Genomic DNA, 17969 nt, shown 5'->3' with positions numbered 1-17969 from the left:
AAAAAGCTCCCACTTCTGCAAAAAATGATGACCTCTGCAAAGTTTGGATTGAATGGGGACCTCAAATGCATTTTTTTTCATATTCATAGAATATGAGAATATAAGCCTGAGGCACAAGCAGAGTTAGAAGTCAGTTGTGCATGTGTGCTAGACCACTTTCCCCCCTTGCAGTCTTTCCTGTCATTCATTAGACATCCAAATGTCATTTGCAACAAATTGCAAAGCCTTCTTCATCAGGCAGCCTTGATTAGGTGAAGTACAGACATCTGCATAGCAGGAGTGAAAGCAGCAATGGATTAATGTGGGGATTTGCTTCTGCTCAGAGCAACACAGACCACTGCATGTTTAGCAAAACCTAGAAAATACATTAACCCAGATCTTTTGAGAAATTTGATAAAGTCAGTAATAACAACCCTAAGTCCATCCTTTTCTGTAAAGCAGATGCATACCATGAACTATGGATACATATCATTGTCCTTCATTATCAGAAGATGCAGAATATGAGCAGTGGCCTAAAAAGATCTCAAGTGAGTGGACATGGCACACTCTTCGTTGTAACAGAACAGTGGCACCAGGCGGGTCTGGCCCAGTGTATTGGATGATCAAGCTAAGTGCTCCAAATTGCTTCATTTTCTAAAAATATAATCAGCATCATGAAGACAAGGAAGAATCCTGATTTTTAAGCACCAATGAATATACTAAGCAGGTTGATCAGATAATGCAAAGACCAGATAAAAGGTTCTGTGGATAAGAAGTAGGTAGTGACTAAGAAGAGAGATATTTAAAGACTAATTCATTGGCGCACATGACATATTGAGGTCACTTTACATTTTCATCTCCTACCTTCCATTCATATCTGCATCCATTTATACCTTTAATGCAACTGTGCCTTTTCTTAACCTCTCATCTATCAGAGATTTTCTCCCAAATCTGAATGCCTGTTTTGGACAATTACTGAGTAACTACTGCAAGGTTTTTTCAGAGCTCTTTTATGTTTTATTGTTTTGACTCTGCATTTTCTGTCCAGAGAACAGTTGACAGCTCTCTCTCCTAGGAATTTCCATAATTTTTTTCAGAAGGGGAAAGGAAGATTTTTTGGACTTTGTGCTTAATATGTGGAATGGGATAATTTATAAGCCTTGTGCTAAATCATAGAAACAAGATCACGTGTTTTGAGCTTTGAGTTTGCTCTTGATAGGTATGCAGTATGCTAAGATATTCCTTTAGTGGTCAGAAAGTCACTTTTCTACACCAGACTTCTAGTGGAACATTATTCAGCAAGCCAAATAGGAATTTCATATCACATTTCACAGATTTTGACCATTAAAGATATTTGGTGCAACGGAGTCACTAGTGGCCCATAAACAATCTAAGAGGGAGATGAATTGTACATTAGAACCTTGAGAGATGAATTGTACATTAGAACTTTGCTGCATAGAGGCCATATATACTCAATTATCTATCTATCTATCTATCTATCTATCTATCTATCTATCTATCTCAATCATTAGTTATATCTTTGTTATTAATTGCAGTACTTACAGTAATATGTTACCTTACTATACATTACATAACATACATTATATAATATATATTATATATATTATATATATACATAACATACATTAATATGTTACCTTACTTTATATTGCGAATGTAAAAAGGACATCTAGGAAAAAAATAAGCAAAAATTTATAACACCTTCAGATTTTTGTTGCAAATTGCACTAACCATCTGTAGCTAATTATAGGAACTTGACTTCCCCCCAGACACAGCTTTTACATGATACATTTGATCTGTTTAATTAGCGGTTTAGATAATAAATCGGTTTTCTATCAGTCTGTTTTGTCATTGCTAATGAAATTATTGTAATGTTGGACTTAGCAAGTAAAGGAACTCTGTTATTTTACCTTATGTTTTAAGATCTCTTCCATATTTGTGTTCCATACCAGATGTCACAGTAATTATTATCTGCGGACAGGAATGCCAACTCTGCTCTAAATGTAAAGCTTTTCTAAAAGCATTATGCAGTGAATGGTACAAATTATTGTTATGCTCCAGTATATTAATACTTTGAAATTGCTTCTTGTCTTAAGAACTCCTTGTAACTATGATTGTTAAACTGAAAACTGAAATTTTCAGAATTAATCAGATCTGGAGATCAGATGTTACCTGCCTTCCTACTTAGGCCAGCTAATTGAAATATTTGGGTTTTAAGGCTTTGGGTTTTGGTTTGGTTGGGGTTTTTTTGTTTTTTGGGGGTTTTTTTGGTGGTTTTTTTTTGTTGTTGTTGTTTGTTTTTGTTTTTTTTTTAATGGAAAATGGTTTCTTCCTTTTCATTTGCTCTGTATGCAAAAAAAAAAAAAAAAAACCAAAACCCACCAATTCAAAATTACAGCAATTTTATTTTTTCTTCTAAAAGTAAGCAAAATTTGGCCCTCACTTTTTAGTTCAAGTAAGAATACCTTCAGCAAATGAAATGTTACATATGATTTTTTATTTCTTTGAAAGCCAAACCTTTTCAAACTCTCAGCCTCTGTTAGCACTTGTAACTGATCTTTTCAGTCAGAAAGAAACTTGGGGCTCTTCTTGCTTCAGCTGAGAAAGAGGAAGAACAACAGACCATGGGTAGTTTTGTGGAGTGTGCTTGTTATTTCACAATTAGCCCATCTATTCAGTTCTGCTGCTCATGTTGGGGAGCAGGGGAAGTTTGGATGAAAGGCAAAATGTGAGGAAATAGGCATTGTCTAGCATGTTAGAGGAGCCCTGCTGAACAGTATTCATATGAGGGATTTCCATAGAAGACAGGACAGTAAGATATACTGATCTGGCTTTAGCAGCCTAATTCCAACAATTTTCTGATTTTCAATTTCTTCTAAATCATTATGGAGCAATTAAAGCAATAAATTATAGTCATTTGAAGAGCAATACATTTCAGTGCCATGATTCCGCATATGTGAGGCAACTATAAAGAAAAAAAACCCAGACTGCTAAGATTTGTAAAAAAACTACTCTTATTTCATTGAAGCCAAATTTGTACTCCACGTGGTCAGGAAAGACTTCAGGATCAAGATAGATTTTTAAGTCATTCTGTGCAGGAGTTTTTAAGAAACCAGAACGACAGACTTCATTTATAGCTTAGCTAATTTTCTAGAAATTAAATGGAAGTAGCAGCCAGATTGCCCAAGTTTATGAGTAATTTGGGAAAAACATAGCTGCATGTGTGCTTTTGTTGAGCTCAAAATCAGGCTGACACACACAGTCTCAGAAGATTCATACCAAGATTTTTTTCATTTTGACACTCAGTAAGGCCTCAAATCAACTCAGTCAATAGATCAAAAAGCTGATTATTGTTGAGGAAGATCACGAAACCATCAACATGGATGGATTATGCCCCTTCAGATGTTTGGGTTTATGTAACTGTTAAGACTGCTGGGTCTATGAAGGATGTGTTCTAGTAAAATTAGGATCTTGGAGATAGGACATATATTTTTCATTAAGAAATGTGCAAAGTATTGTTCAGAGTTCAAACTGAACTCTTGTAATTGCACAGAGAGATCTATGTGACTGAATTAATTTTATCCAGACTTGTCTTTATTTATTTTAGCTGGAATTAATAGCAAAAGTAGAAGTTTCAAAATGGTATAACAATATATTATAGGTAAGTTACTGCAGTCATGGACTCCTAGGAAAGTGGAGGAACTGGAGGGCGTGTTCTAATGAGATATCCAGCGCTGACATTATATTTTAGTCTGTTGTTAATGGTGGGGTTTACAAGCATCTGTGTCATTACTGAAACCAGACCAGTAATTATTTGCTGACCACTTCCACAGGGTGATGTCACTGATCACCAGGTTTAGTTACAGTATAGAAAAATTATTGGCAAAAAGAAGTCTGAAAAAGAATTCATTTTCTATTATACTGCATTTAACTGTAGTTTCTGTTGCAAAAATTCAACAAGACAAAAGCAGTGTATGAGTAACACTGGGATCACAGTTTCTGAAGCTGGTCTGAAGCAGTGCTGGCAGTGCAGGGGTCTAACATGGAACTGCGCATTACTGGGTGACACTCAAACACTTCCAGCCACTGTCAACCCAGACTGCAAGGCAAGAGGGACTGGCACTATTCATAACTGCATGACAGAGCTGTAGGTTTTGTTTCTGGGAGTTTTTTTGAGGAGGTTAGGAAATCATTCATATCAAGGTCAAAATGATGTCACATCAGGCTGTCCACTGGAAGCTGAAGTCAGTGTACTGCTGGATGCAGATAGATTCTCTAACTGAATAGTTTAGGCTGATACAGACACCCTACTTTTTCTCCTTTCTTCCTTTACTCATTTTTCTCCTAAAAGAAACACATCATTGCTTTAAGTGCATTAGACCCTCAGAAGTGACTTGTCATATTATGGGTGCCAGCAGAATTAACTGCCTTGAACAGAGGACTTTTTTTAACACAAAATATCTTGTTTTATCTAAGTTATAAACCTTTGAAATGAAAGTGTTGTCTTAAAAAGCATATAGTCTGGTCATAGCGCTATATCTGCCTCTGTAACAAGAACCAGAGCTACAATTAAAAACACTTGCTATTTGAAGTGATGTCAGACTTCTGTAGTACCGATTACAAAAGCAAGCAAGACATTTTTAGACATTGTCTCAAAGTTTGTCAATTAAAAAACTGAAGTACCATGAATGCAAGGGTTTCTGATGTGGAAAAAGATGTGTAAAATTAAAACCAAATATATCGTGTACAGTGACAATATCCAAAAGAGTTTGACTGCCTATGTATGTACTTATATACATGTGTATTGTCTTTGCATAGATACTCACACATACAGAAGATACTGTAGTGCTTCAAATTTCCTTCCATCTATAAAACTAATTGCAAATTATTTCTTTTTGTTCTTCTCACAGCTGAATTTTTATTCCTCTTGTGGGGTGTTTATCTCTGCTATGCAGTGCGGACAGTCCCATCAGCATTTCATGAGCCACGTTATATGGCTGTTGCAGTTCACAATGAGCTCATTATCTCTGCTATATTCCATACAATTAGGCAAGTGATCTGTAGATCTAGTAATTAACCATTTATCTTTTAGTTTTCATATGGTGCAACTTAGAGTGGGTGAATGGGATAGGATGCATAGTGGAAGGTCTTATAAATATTTCTTTCTGCAAATTAAGTGCTTACTAAAATTAAAACTGTTCCCATGGGATCCAAGAAAAAGAAATTTTATAATTAGGTTTTTTTCAGTAGTAGTTTTTCAGTAGTTTTTTCACAGTTAGATAATATTTTCTTAGATCAAAGTTCAGTATATATGATAAATTAGGTATAGCAAAACAACTGTCTGTCTTCAGTCATCTACATACCGCTCACTGTTTTGTATCCCTAGAGAAACAGCAGGTAAGAATGTTGGTTTGTATGAACTTTTGCTGATGTGTAACAGATTGGTGAGCTGCAGCTATATGTTAAGATTATTGTACTGGTTTGGGCATGAAGCATAGTGTTTTATATGCTGACATAAAAAAATTGTTACACATATGATGTTATATCAGTAATATAAGCCCATGTTTCTTCTAAAGTCTATAATGAGCTTTGCATTTCATACTTGTAAATTATTTGGGTAGTAACAAATAAATAAGGGTCTTTGCTAGAACTTCATGAAAATTTACTAAATCTGGCTTTCCTACAGATTACCCTGTAAAAATGAATCGGTCCTAGAAAATGCAAAAGAGCAAGAAAACATGAGTTTCATCTCGTCCTGTAAAAACTTTTAAAACTTTCTTCTGACATTCTCACACCTTCTTTTGCCTCCTAACAGACTTTATCTACTAAGATAATTTTGGTTTTTTTACATCACTTCATTGACAGTCTTCAAATACTCTTCTCTGTTCCTTGGTCTGTCTTGGCATTAACATTTCTCCTTGTCTTCTTGATTTTTGCATTCATGGTTTTTTCTGACTAAACATCAGCAAAGCAAATCCTTCATCTCTGTTCCTTCCTGGTGCTCTTTTCTCTTATCATTGTTATACAGTTCACTGCATTTTTCAGGCATGCCATTTTCTTTCCTTCCCCTTCTCCTAACCCTGTATTTCAACACCCACATACACACAAAATCTATGCTCCCTAACACAAACATCTGCAAAGTTATTGTTTAAAATCTTTATTTGATGGCAGCATTTTCCTTTTCATTCCTGATAGATGTAAAATTCACTTAGAATACTTTTGAGTTCATTAAAACCAATATGATTGCTTCTCAGTCAATTTTCCCCCATTAGTTTATATTCCTAAAGTGTGTGTTGAGCCATATTAGAAGATACAGTTCAGAGGTATTTTTGTAGGCTGGAAGTTTCTTTTAACAACAGAACAGGAGGCAAGTAACCTTGGATGAAAGAAAGGGGAAAAAAAGGAAAATGTGGCATTTTAATACATACCTTATGAAGGAGACACAAAGGGATTAAGTCTTTCAGTTTGTCTTATTGACAATCCTGTGCTTGCAGCCTAAGGTCTGCTGATCCTATTCTTCCTTCTTTCCTTTTTTTTTTTAATGTGCATTTTGTATTGATTCTTTCCCATCTGTCTGATATATGCTGGTTTGTTGAAGAAATATTGTGTAGTGTTTATAGATAAGATTGAAAAAGTACAGGATCCCTCCTGAGATTATGTCCATTTCTGCATGCACAACTCTTAATCCATTTCCTTTTTTTTTTTTTTTTTTTTTTTTGCTTCCATCTTCCCTGCCAAGTTCCGGATGCAACTGAAAGCGCAGAAATGTAAAACTTAGATTTGTATGACATACCTGAATTGTCATGAAGTTGAAAGTACTGAAGCCTTGAAGGACACCTACAAGGCAGCCATCCATTTTGAAAACTTCCAAAGCTCATAGAAGATTGATGTGAGCACTAAATAAAATCTTGAAGTATTTGCATTTTGTTTTCCTTTAAAAGTATTCCCATTTCAAAAACAGAGGATTCTGGATTATCTTTAGATCATCATAGTATTAAATTCTTGCATTTCTCTTTCTCTTTTGTTTCTGAGAAACCCAAAATTTATATGGAAAAAATCTCATTCAAATAGAAATTATATCTTTGCAAGGGCTGCATGGCTACTACAAATGTGATTTTGCATTCAGAGGTATGGTATGGCATAGATACCTTAATCAGTCAAGGTCTCCAGCATAAAGCAAGCAAAAAACCCTTCACAGAATCTGAGGATTGGATCTGTTGAAGGTTAACCAAATGCAGTGGCCATCAGGATTTCTCCTGTCTGTCTGATGGATCTGGCTGCTGCTGGCTCCATTGCAGGTTGAGCAAATCCACGCTGGGGCAGTCACACAGCACCTGGCTGGCCACGGAGGCCAGTGCAGGTCCAACACACACAGTCCTGTTCCTCCTCTGCAGCTGGGCCTGGGCTGACACTTTGGGTCTTCCCAAGGGCTGTCACCCATGTGCTGCCTGATGTTTGCTCATCAATTGCACATGCAGCATGCAGAGAGTGGTATCAGACATAGCACGGATTTAATGAGGAGATGGGTCAGGAGATACGTCAGGTACAGAGCTCAGTGACAACTTGCTTACATGTCACTAGCCATTTTATCGCCCCCTTCTTTCCATGCTTGTTTTTCCCCCACCTACCTTATCCTCTATTTGTCCCAGTCCTTGTCTTCCAAATAAACAACCCACCTTCATTATTTTATTCCTATTGGTCACAGTTTTTCTACATCTGTACTCAAATTTGGCATTTGTGATGCCATTATCTAGGTAATCACAATCTTATCTGCTGTTTATATATGTTTATATGGTTACATCAGTGCCACTGACCTTGCAAGTTCTGCTCCCTCAAAGGTCCTTCAATCACCTTTGGACATCTTTCAAATGACTCCCTATTAACCACCTGTGAAGTCTTGCCATCCCTTACAGCACTGTCTATAACTTTTGTTCACTTTTTGCTCTGTTATTTGTTACATCCATCAGTTTCTCATGTCATCTTCATCAGTGAAGATGTGTTCAGTTTGCTAAATCTCAGGCCTGAGCATCCTCATGTTCTCTCACGCCCCAGAACAACAGGAAGTTTCTAGGAATTAATTAATTGGAATATTTTGTTGTGTTCATAAAACATTGCATTTACAAAGTATTAAACAAGTAATTATGACTGTATTATTACAGCATTTAAGCCAGCGTTTCATGCCAAACTTTTTCTGTTAACAAAAGCTTCTTCAAAATGTGCATCTGTGAACTTGGATAAGTTGCAAATGTCATTTCTATCTGAATGATTTTTGTAAACCTGGAAATTGCAAGCCAGCAGTACATCTGCTCATCCGTTGCGCTGCTTACTGCTCCTGTCTTTGGGAGCTCACTAAAGCAGACAAGCTAAGCATGCCTCAGCTTTAACTGCACTGCTTCTTCTACCTCTCCTTTAGAAAGCTCAGCAAGGAACTGTTTTGTTTGAGAAGTTCAGTCACTCATTTCCAAGCATTCACAGGCTCTTGGATCCTGCAGCAGTGAGCTGGGTGGTCCTGCTCTAAAGATCATTTCTCTGCTCCCCGCTAAAATGCATTTCAGTTCAGTTCTTCCTTGGATGGCTTATCAGCTGTACTCAATAGCTGTGATCTGTGGACATCCTGTGTTTATAAAGTGCACTGCAATTCATCATAGTACATGTGCTTAACCTAAAACCATCCCTTCAGCTCCTTAATGTATGTAAGCTGCCATAACTCAGGCCAAAGAAACTGTGACAATATACACAAAACAAAAAGACAGCCCAATAGAGTGAGAAATATGGAATAAGCAGTATAATTTAAGGTCTGTTGTTTCTTTTATATTTTGGTTTGTTGATTGTTTTTTTTTTCAGAGTTGTTTTGAAATTTTAGCATATATGGAAAGTGTGTGGATGTAATTTTTAGTCTGTATGAAAGCAGTATAGAACAAAACCAGTTGTGTTTGGCCATTCAGTGAAAAGAAACCTAAAGGATACTAAAGATATTAAATCTAATGCACTGGAGAAATGCAGTGAATTGCAACCCTGAATTCTATTTTCAGATTCATTCTTTCTTCAAGACTTCAGTCTGACTGGATGCTGATGCTGTTCTTTGCACACACACATTTGACTGTGACAGTCACTGTTGGGCTACTTCTGATCCCTAAGGTATTTGAGTCTGCTGTCTCTTTTCTTTTGCCAAGACAGAGGAAGATAAATGTTGTCATGCAGAAGCATTTCTGTGTAAATCTAGCAGCAACTGATAGAAAATTTGGCTATTTTACCTTGGAAGCTGTATTGTTTTTATTTTTAAAAAGTATACATTTTCAAAGTTACTTTCTTTCAGCTTTCAAAATTCCAGGAGTTTAAAGTACTTAAAATGTTGATATGATTAATACAAGAAGGAAAGAATCCTGCCTAATTATACTTTTTTTTTTTAGGTATTTGTATGACCATGTTGCTGCTAGAGTTAGCTGAGAACAGACAAAGAATTTAGGCAAGGACATAGAACCACTGGGATCAGGAGGCTGGACTAGCCATGAGATGGGGAGGTAGGGATTTAAACCAGGCAGTTACAGGATGAAAAAGGGGAACCCTTTGCAAGTCAGAGGCCAGGACAGACAGATGCTGCACACTGGGAGGACACATGGCCATGGCAGGGAGCCAGGAGCGGTGCTGGGTGCCAAGAGAGGTGTGTGGGGGCACAGGGAGATGGTGATGGCAGAAGTCAGGGAAGTGCACAGACAGCCCCCAAGCTGCAGCCCAGACACCTCCTGGAAGCCCCAGTGTCACCTCACCAGGGGCAGGAGATTTGCAAGTGGCTCCTCCTGTCCCTAGCAACAGTGCCCAGGAATGGAGTGGAACTTCTTATGTCTTATAATCTTATATCTTCTATTTTATATTCATGTCCTTTATTACATATCTTCAGAGATATTACATGTTTTCAGAGGTGTCTTTTTAAACTAGCCTAGAAAATTTGTTGACCTTTCCAAAGCTGACTCATAACTACTGATCAGCATTTTCATTTTTAGCTTATTGTCTGTGTTAGACTGCACAGACTTTTCTTCCAACACACCAAAGAATTCAGAGAATTAAGACTCACAAGGTTTAGTTCTATTCATAAAGTCCTGAAGACAGATGACTGTGTGGACAATAGTAAATTCAGATGAGTGAATCAATATGAACAAAACAACAATGACAACCTCACTCCAACTCCTGATTCAAGGATCTGGTGAAACATAGAAGGAAATAGCTGTTTACTTTTTCATTAGTTTCTTTCTTTTTTATTGTTTGGTTTTTGTTTTTGGTTTTGTTTTTGGTTTTTTTTGTGTTGGTTTTTTTCCCCCCACCTTATGTCTTCCTTTTCAGGGTTAGGATCTAAAATAGGAGAACTGCCTTCTGCAGGATTATTAAAATGTATACTGTATAAAATATTGTCTTACTGTTTTAGCAGCCTTATTGGAAGTAATGTTTGAAAGTCTATTTTCATGCCATCTTAATTGAAATGCCATATAAAGAGGGTCAAACAAGTATCAAAATAAGTAGGGATTTTTTTCCTTATGCAAATCTCTAAGATTTATCATGTTAAGCCATCATTAATAAGAGTTCCTTCCATACAATACTGAGACTCTATAGGACACTATTTAAGTCAATGAAGCTTAAGTAATGCTTCGAGTTTGAGAATCATGTCAAATCTATACAAGGGTCATTGTACAATAAAAACTGTTGTAAGCTCTTACACTGATGTTGAAGTAAACTTTTGCACTCATGGCAACATTTTTTTGTGAATACTTATTGCAGTTTTCACATTCAAGCAATAACCCAAGAGATGATATAGCTACAGAAGCTTATGAAGATGAGCTTGATATGGGTCGGTCTGGATCCTATCTGAACAGCAGTATCAACTCAGCATGGAGTGAACATAGTTTGGATCCTGAAGATATTCGGGTACATAGAACTCATTTAAATAGTGTTCGTTTTCAAGAACACTTTTTCCTAGAAGAAAACTCCAACTTGCATGCATTTGTTTCTCTTTGCAAATATCAGCTGAAAAACACAAGCTTAGATCTTTTATGATTGTTGTATCAGGTCATGTAAAGTCTCAAAGTTTACTAGTGTGAAGAGATGCTGCATTACTAGTTAAAGTCATAGTGGTGGCTAAGGAGGAGGAATCATCAGCAAGAGCTGTTACTCAGTTTACACAGATTCTTTGAATTATTTTGAAGTGCAAACAGTTTTTGGTTTCAGTTTAATTAGTCATTTGTATGTAACATATACATAAGCATATATAATTATAAGGATAAAAATTCAAAAATGTGATTAATGGAGAAAACTACTTTATTCTTATTTTACATTATTAAAGGACTTATGTTCTGAGAACAAAACACAGCTATAGAATTCAGCAGGAAAGCATACACTATGGCATTGTGAAATTTGAAACAGCATAAATGAGTATGAAGTGTGCATGCTGTGGAAAGTAACATGTTTATGCACGAGAGTTGAACTTTTTTTTAAGTGGAAAAAAATGGGATTCAAGTTGATATTCAAGAATTAGAAAAAAAAGTGAAATGAGTTTAATGCCCTTTATAGAGCAATAGGTCTTGTATTTATCAGGCTGTTTGTTTGACTGTAGTCACTGTGTAAATACTAGTTGTGCCATTCACTTTGCTTTGCAGGATGAGTTGAAGAAACTATACGCTCAGCTTGAAATCTATAAAAGGAAAAAGATGATTGCTAATAATCCACATCTCCAGAAAAAAAGGTGCTCTAAAAAGGGCTTGGGGCGCTCGATAATGCGGCGTATTACAGAAATCCCTGAGACAGTCACCAGGCAGTGCTCCAGGGATGAGAAGGACCTGATGGAGCACAGTGCTGTGAAGAACTTGGCCACACTGAAGAAAAACCCACCAGATTCCACAAGTTCTGCAAAGCCAAAAGAAGATACTTTGAAAAACAGAGTCTTTTCCTTAAAAAAGTCCCATAGCACTTATGATCATGTTAGGGATCAAACAGAAGAACCAAATGGCTTAACTACAGAAAGTGCAGAAGTTATAGCTTCTGAGAAAACACTTCTGGACTCCTTGAATGGTAACAAACTAACCAAAAATGCTCCTGAAAAAGTTGAAGCTGTCTCTACTGAATCGGTCCCTTTAGTGTGCAAATCAGCAAGTGCGCATAATTTAAGTGCCGATAAGAAGCCTCTGCATCCAAGAACATCTGTGTTACAAAAATCCCTCAGTGTTATTGCTAGTGCCAAGGAAAAGACTCTGGGACTAACGGGTAAAACACAAAGTCTAGAAGAAAGCACTAAATCTCATAAATCTCAGCAGAAGGGTAAGGAGGCCAGCAAAAAGCACTCAGCCTCCGATAAAGGGGAACATAAGGATTCCCACCGGAAAAACTCTACCCAGTCTGAGGAAACAAAGAAAACCCATAAATCTGGAATTATTAAACAGCAAAGGGTTAGTCAAACAGCTGCAAATCCAGACACAGGCCCAGGTAAGTCTCTGCACAAGGACAGTTTCAACATAGGAGAAGTTTGTCCTTGGGAGATATATGACCAAGTTCCTGGTCCTGTGCCTTTTGACTCTAAAGCTCAAAAACATGTGTCTATTGCTTCCTCAGAGCCAGAGAAAAACCACCCTTCCCAGCCAAAGGGGAAGATTCATCATAAGCTGAAGACACCTGAGGGGTACCAACAGTCAAATCAAAAGAGCTCAGAGAATGTGGAAGCAGCCACTCAGGAGACACAAGAGCAGCAGATCTTTGAAAATGAGAAAACTCAGTCAAATTCCAAGTCCCAGGTTTCTCCTGGGCTGAAGTGTGAGAATGTTAATAGGTATACACCTAATACCCATGCTGGGGAGCGGGAGGAGCCGCCCCAGAAAACAGCAGGAAAGGAAAACCTCAATAAATTGGCTGAACAGAAAAAAATTGCCTCTTCTGAGGGAAATGTGCTTTCATCTAACTCCCATAAGCCAAGTAGTTACGTACAGCAACCTTTAGCATCTCGAGCTGAAGTCTGCCCTTGGGAGTATGATACAGCAGATTTACCAAATGCAGAAAGAAGTGTAGCTTTATTGAACACCTCTGCTATAAGTGCAAATAAAACAGCAGCACCTCGAAAATAAGAGGCTTTTGGACTGAGGAGAGTAGCAACATTGAGAAGACAGAAAACAGGAAAGACAGAGGGGACTTAGGCCAAAAGGATCTGAAAATTCCTAAGGAGCATCACTTAAATCAAGGGAATCAGCACTACAAATATGTAGGAGTTAAGCAAAGTAAATTATCATTATTATTGTTATTACTTATATGTTGAGTGCCAACAATGTGATTAGCAGTGCCCAGAATATGGTCCCTGCTCCAAGGATTTTACTGTGTCAATGAAAGAAATCTGCCTTTGTGAAATCAATTTTCTTTTAAAAGAAAAAATAATAAGATGATAACAAACGCACAGTGCAGATCTTAACCAAATTATTTCTGGATGCCGTAACTGGCTGTAACTTGCCCTTGGGACTTTAAAGATCCAGCAGAAGTGGGACACAGAAAATGTCCTGATGGCAAAAAGGGGTACCAACGAGCAGCTTATTAAAGTGACGATTTTTCACTTTACATATTTAATCTAAATAGCACTGCTAACTCAATGCATCCCAAGAATATTTTATAAAATGATTGCTTTCATTTTCTTATTACTGTGTGTTTAAGTACATTGTTGTGTCTCATATTAAAGCATTCCAGATTGTATAATTTTTGCAAATAACTCTGATATTATGTGACACAACAACATATTTATGCAATCTGCAGATACTGTCTTCTAATTGCAAGTCAAAATACCTGCCGTAGACCTTTTTGTTTATATATAGAATTGCAGTAATCTTTCACTGGCTATGGAAGCCATAATTCATACTGGGAAATTCTTTTGGGCTTTGGAGTTTTTTTTTTCTTTCATGTAATTTATATAGTGATTTTTTTTTTGTTTACTCTCTATTATTTATATTTATAGTTTGATACTGTATTATTCAGGGGTTTTATATGCAGTAAGTTATGCACTTCCCTGTTAATGCTCATAGACTTTGTTAATAGTGGAAATTCAGTTGTCTTAGCTGCCTATACTGGTAGGACAATTTATCTGGGTTTTTTGTTACTAATTGGAAAACATCATCTAAGAGACGAGAAATCTTACTTTAAACATCAATGGTGATGATCTTGTTCAGTATTTCATACTGAACCTATCCTGATAAATAAGACAAGCAAGAATGACAATGAATATACCCCAGAAATGATCACATGTTTTACTAAAAACAGACAGCTCTGGGAGGTATTTTATTTATGGAACAACACTGTACTGTTTATCCCTGTTGCCAACCTCAAAAAATTGGCTCTTGGAGTGAGGAGAGAACTCCAAAATATTACTCTTCCCCCATATATGCAAATGTAAGTGAAACTGGGAACGGAAATGATGGCATCTCTCTCCAACTTTCCAAAAAGCTTTGAGATTTTTAAATTTATATGCACATTTACAGTAAAAGTTAGTGTTTGATACAGTGCTACTTTTCAGCAATAGCTACAGTCCTCATTGTGCATATGAGCTTAATTCATAGGTGGCCCATTCGCAACTGTAAATCTTAGTGACAGCTCACCATCAGGGCCTGAGGACATGTTGAACTCTTCTGAGGAGTATCAGCAGTAATTAAACAGCCCCAGCCATCTCAATGCAGTACCAGTAAAGTGCTGTTCACAGGAATTGGCTGTACGTAGTGTACTCCAAAACAAAGACAGCTCAGTCCTAAAGAACTTGTGCAATTTGAGAGAAGTGATGGGATTCGGTGGAAGAACATGAAATGTGGATGATTGAATAGAATGTGTTGTTTAATATATATAATATATATAAAAATAGATATTTATATATGTTTAATATATATATATAAATGTCATATCTAATACACACATGCACATACACGTATATAGTATAAACTGATTTTTGTGGCATCATAGAAAAAGTGGCTTAAGATTAAATGCAATGAGCAGAGGGACTTAGACAACCTGGGCATGAGGATCCTTTTGTCCTTTAAAAAGGAGAGGAGACTATGGGCATGTCTAGACTGACACATCAAGATGGATCTGATTTTCCTACTGCCGCTGCTAAGCCCTAACCTGACATGTGCCAACACCTGAGCCAGCTGGGAACAAGTTGACTCAGGTCTTGGTGCTGTCTAAACATGTTACCTCACTTACAAATTCTGCTCATTAGCTCCAGATTAAGTGACTGAACTGCCCCAGCCAACCTGGTTATCCAGGATAGTGCTCACTTCCACCATGGGGATGTGCTGACTTAGGTCTTGACTACCCTGGGCTTGTCTGACTCTCCCACTCCTCTTTTGTAGGGCATAATTATGGTCTAGGAGATCTGACTGGGACCCTTCAATCCAGAATCCCTGTTCCACCCATGAAAGGGAGTCAGGCATAAGAATCTGTGTGCTTTGGGCATCACTGCACTCACTTTGCACACACAGGGCCACTGGCATCCTATGTGCAGCCCAAATCCAGCTCTGTCCTTGGTATGGAAAAGAGTTGAGATTAAGATCTGATGTGCTCAGATTCTCCCTTCCCAGTCCCAGATATTCATGGGATTTGTCTGTAACTTGTCTTGTCAGCTTCAGTGGGGCTTGATCAGCTTTTCTGAGAGAAAATAACCCTAAATTTCCATGGGAAGAAGTCTATCCTAGGAACAGAACTTTTTGGGAGGCCTGCAGGAGCACACTGACCCTGTGTGCAGAGAAATACACAATTTTAAACCTGCTGGTGACAATCTCACACCTCTCCTATCCTTGAAGCGAAGTTCTGCAGTCTCAGCAGTGTTTTTTTGGGATTGGGACAGGGGGACAGCTTATGGCAGGCTGCCTTGGCTCATTTATGGGAGCCCCACTGTGAGGTTAGAAGCGGACATCCACAGAGGGATCATGGAAGGAGATCTTTGTATGTACTCACTGCCTCTTGGAGACAGGTGGTTGCAAGGAGCAGGTACCAGCCCTCGTGCCCTTGCTCATCTGGCCCTCCATCCTTTACCTCGGAGCTGAGCAAGGCCACACTGCCCATGCCCTGCAGGAGCCATGTAGGGTGTCTTGTGCACCAAGGACGAGGGGATCCACATCGGCAAAGTGTCCCCACAGTACCACTGCCCCTTGTGTTCCTGGCAGGATCAAGCCCTTTGTGCATGACTGTGTCTGTGCCACCGCTGTATATCTCCACTTGCTCGGTTTCTTTTCCCTTTCTTTCTGTTTGGAAAGATAACTTCATTAGAAACACAGAAACAAAGGCCACTCCTTGGCTGGTGTAAAACAGCCCAGCTGCACAGAAAGCAAAAAGCAATGGCTGGTTAACCAGGGAAGGCATTGGCTTATATATTCTTGTTTGGTTTAGATTTCTTTCATCCTGACCCTTTCCCTCACTTCTTAAAAACTGTCTGTTGTGGTTCTTTAGGCTCATTGTAGTCACATGCCCTAAGACTGACACAATTGGAAAACTTTCCTTTGGAAAACAAAAAAGCTTTCCCCAGTTTATTAAGCAACTGATCTTTGGGCTACAGATTCAATTGGGACTTAAATTATTTCACATTTAAGAAAATGAGGGGCCAAACTTCACTCAACTATCCTATTTCACTATGATGCTGCTAGAAGCATTGCTTAATGAAGACATACTAAGTTAGACATAAATATGTTTTGTATTTCATAGATTTTTCTCCACCAGCATATATTGACTAGATTGCTTAGATGTCTTTTTCTGGAATTTCATTGTCATTGTTCAGCCAAGAGAAGTGCAACTCTAGAGTAAAGATGGTATAAACATGTTCTCTAGCAGATCTGTTAAGGGAAAAGACAATAAACATGAAGGTCACAAACATTTGCTAGGTTGTCCTTCTAAATGCATGTGCAAGCTGCATTTCTCCTTCATTTCTAAGCCATGGTTTATAAGTAATTAGATTTATACCAATCTTATTAGACTTGTATAATTTATGCAAGATTATGCGCTTTAAAATATAAATCAGTACACACCTATCATCAGCTTTGGTGGCATCATAGACCTGAAACCAGACAAGACATTTATATTTGCTCTCCTTAGGCTTTTGCATGCATATGACAACAGGCAGGCCTGAGCAAACACTGCCTTTGACTTTTAAAATTTTAGCTACTCCAAGTTGTAGAGCATATAAAGCTGTAAGTCTCTTCACTTTATAATGTGGTTCTTATGACAATGTTATCTGGCAACCAACAGCATCCACCATGAAATACTTGATAGATTTATGTTGTAATGTGTTGCAGCATGTAAATAATGTAACTTCTCTGCAATAAAGCACATTTATATTAAATCTGTCAGCAGGCTTTTGTGTTGTGATTTCCTGAAGTCGCTATTGATCCAAACTGAATGGGTTTCCCGTCAAACTTGTAAAGTAACTAACTTTACACCTTCTATGATCAGATCATGCCATTATCATTTTCTGGATTTTTCCTTATATTTTCATCAGAGCAGGTATGTATGTTCAGGATTTCACGTTAGAGAAATAGCTCTGTGTTCTCAGTGGTTGCAATTTTGAGGTCATAATTGTAGAGTCCATTCTGTATTCTTTTGAATTTAATGGTAACTACAATGTTAGAAAATAAGGGGAAATAAATAGACCCCACTTTACAATGTCATTGTAAAATCCTATAGCTCATCTATACTATGTGTGCACATGCCTGAATTCCTCATCTCAAATATGTGTCTAACAGGTATAGGAAAGATACAAAGAATGGGAACAAAAAGGATGAGAGACAGAGAATGGCAGCTGTGTAAGTACAGCTTGTTTACCTTGGGAGAGAGAGAGACCTATAAAAAATTGTGGATGATTCAAAGGTAATCAGGAGTCTGGAATTTGCTGGATTTTGTTGTGCAGGAACTGTAGAACACCCAGGGTGGCCATCATGCAGCAGCTTAAAATAAATGAAGTTTTCTTCTGCATATGT

General features: G+C 37.6%; 1 protein-coding gene across 1 annotated transcript in view; it reads left to right on the top strand.

Annotated features, from left to right (window-relative positions):
* GPR158 (G protein-coupled receptor 158) overlaps positions 1 to 17339 on the top strand; it is a 187315-nt gene extending 169976 nt beyond the window's left edge. The window contains exons 8-11 of the mRNA XM_053972486.1: positions 4911 to 5049; positions 9033 to 9138; positions 10771 to 10917; positions 11646 to 17339. Coding sequence (XP_053828461.1) covers positions 4911 to 5049; positions 9033 to 9138; positions 10771 to 10917; positions 11646 to 13100 — 1847 coding nt within the window. The 3' untranslated portion in view covers positions 13101 to 17339. The remainder of the gene's footprint in view (positions 1 to 4910; positions 5050 to 9032; positions 9139 to 10770; positions 10918 to 11645) is intronic.
* The last annotated feature ends 630 nt before the right edge of the window (positions 17340 to 17969 follow it).

Source organism: Vidua macroura, chromosome 1 (assembly GCF_024509145.1).
Source record: "Vidua macroura isolate BioBank_ID:100142 chromosome 1, ASM2450914v1, whole genome shotgun sequence".
Classification (NCBI taxonomy): Eukaryota; Metazoa; Chordata; class Aves; order Passeriformes; family Viduidae; genus Vidua; species Vidua macroura.
This window is presented reverse-complemented; position numbering and strand designations above follow the sequence as displayed.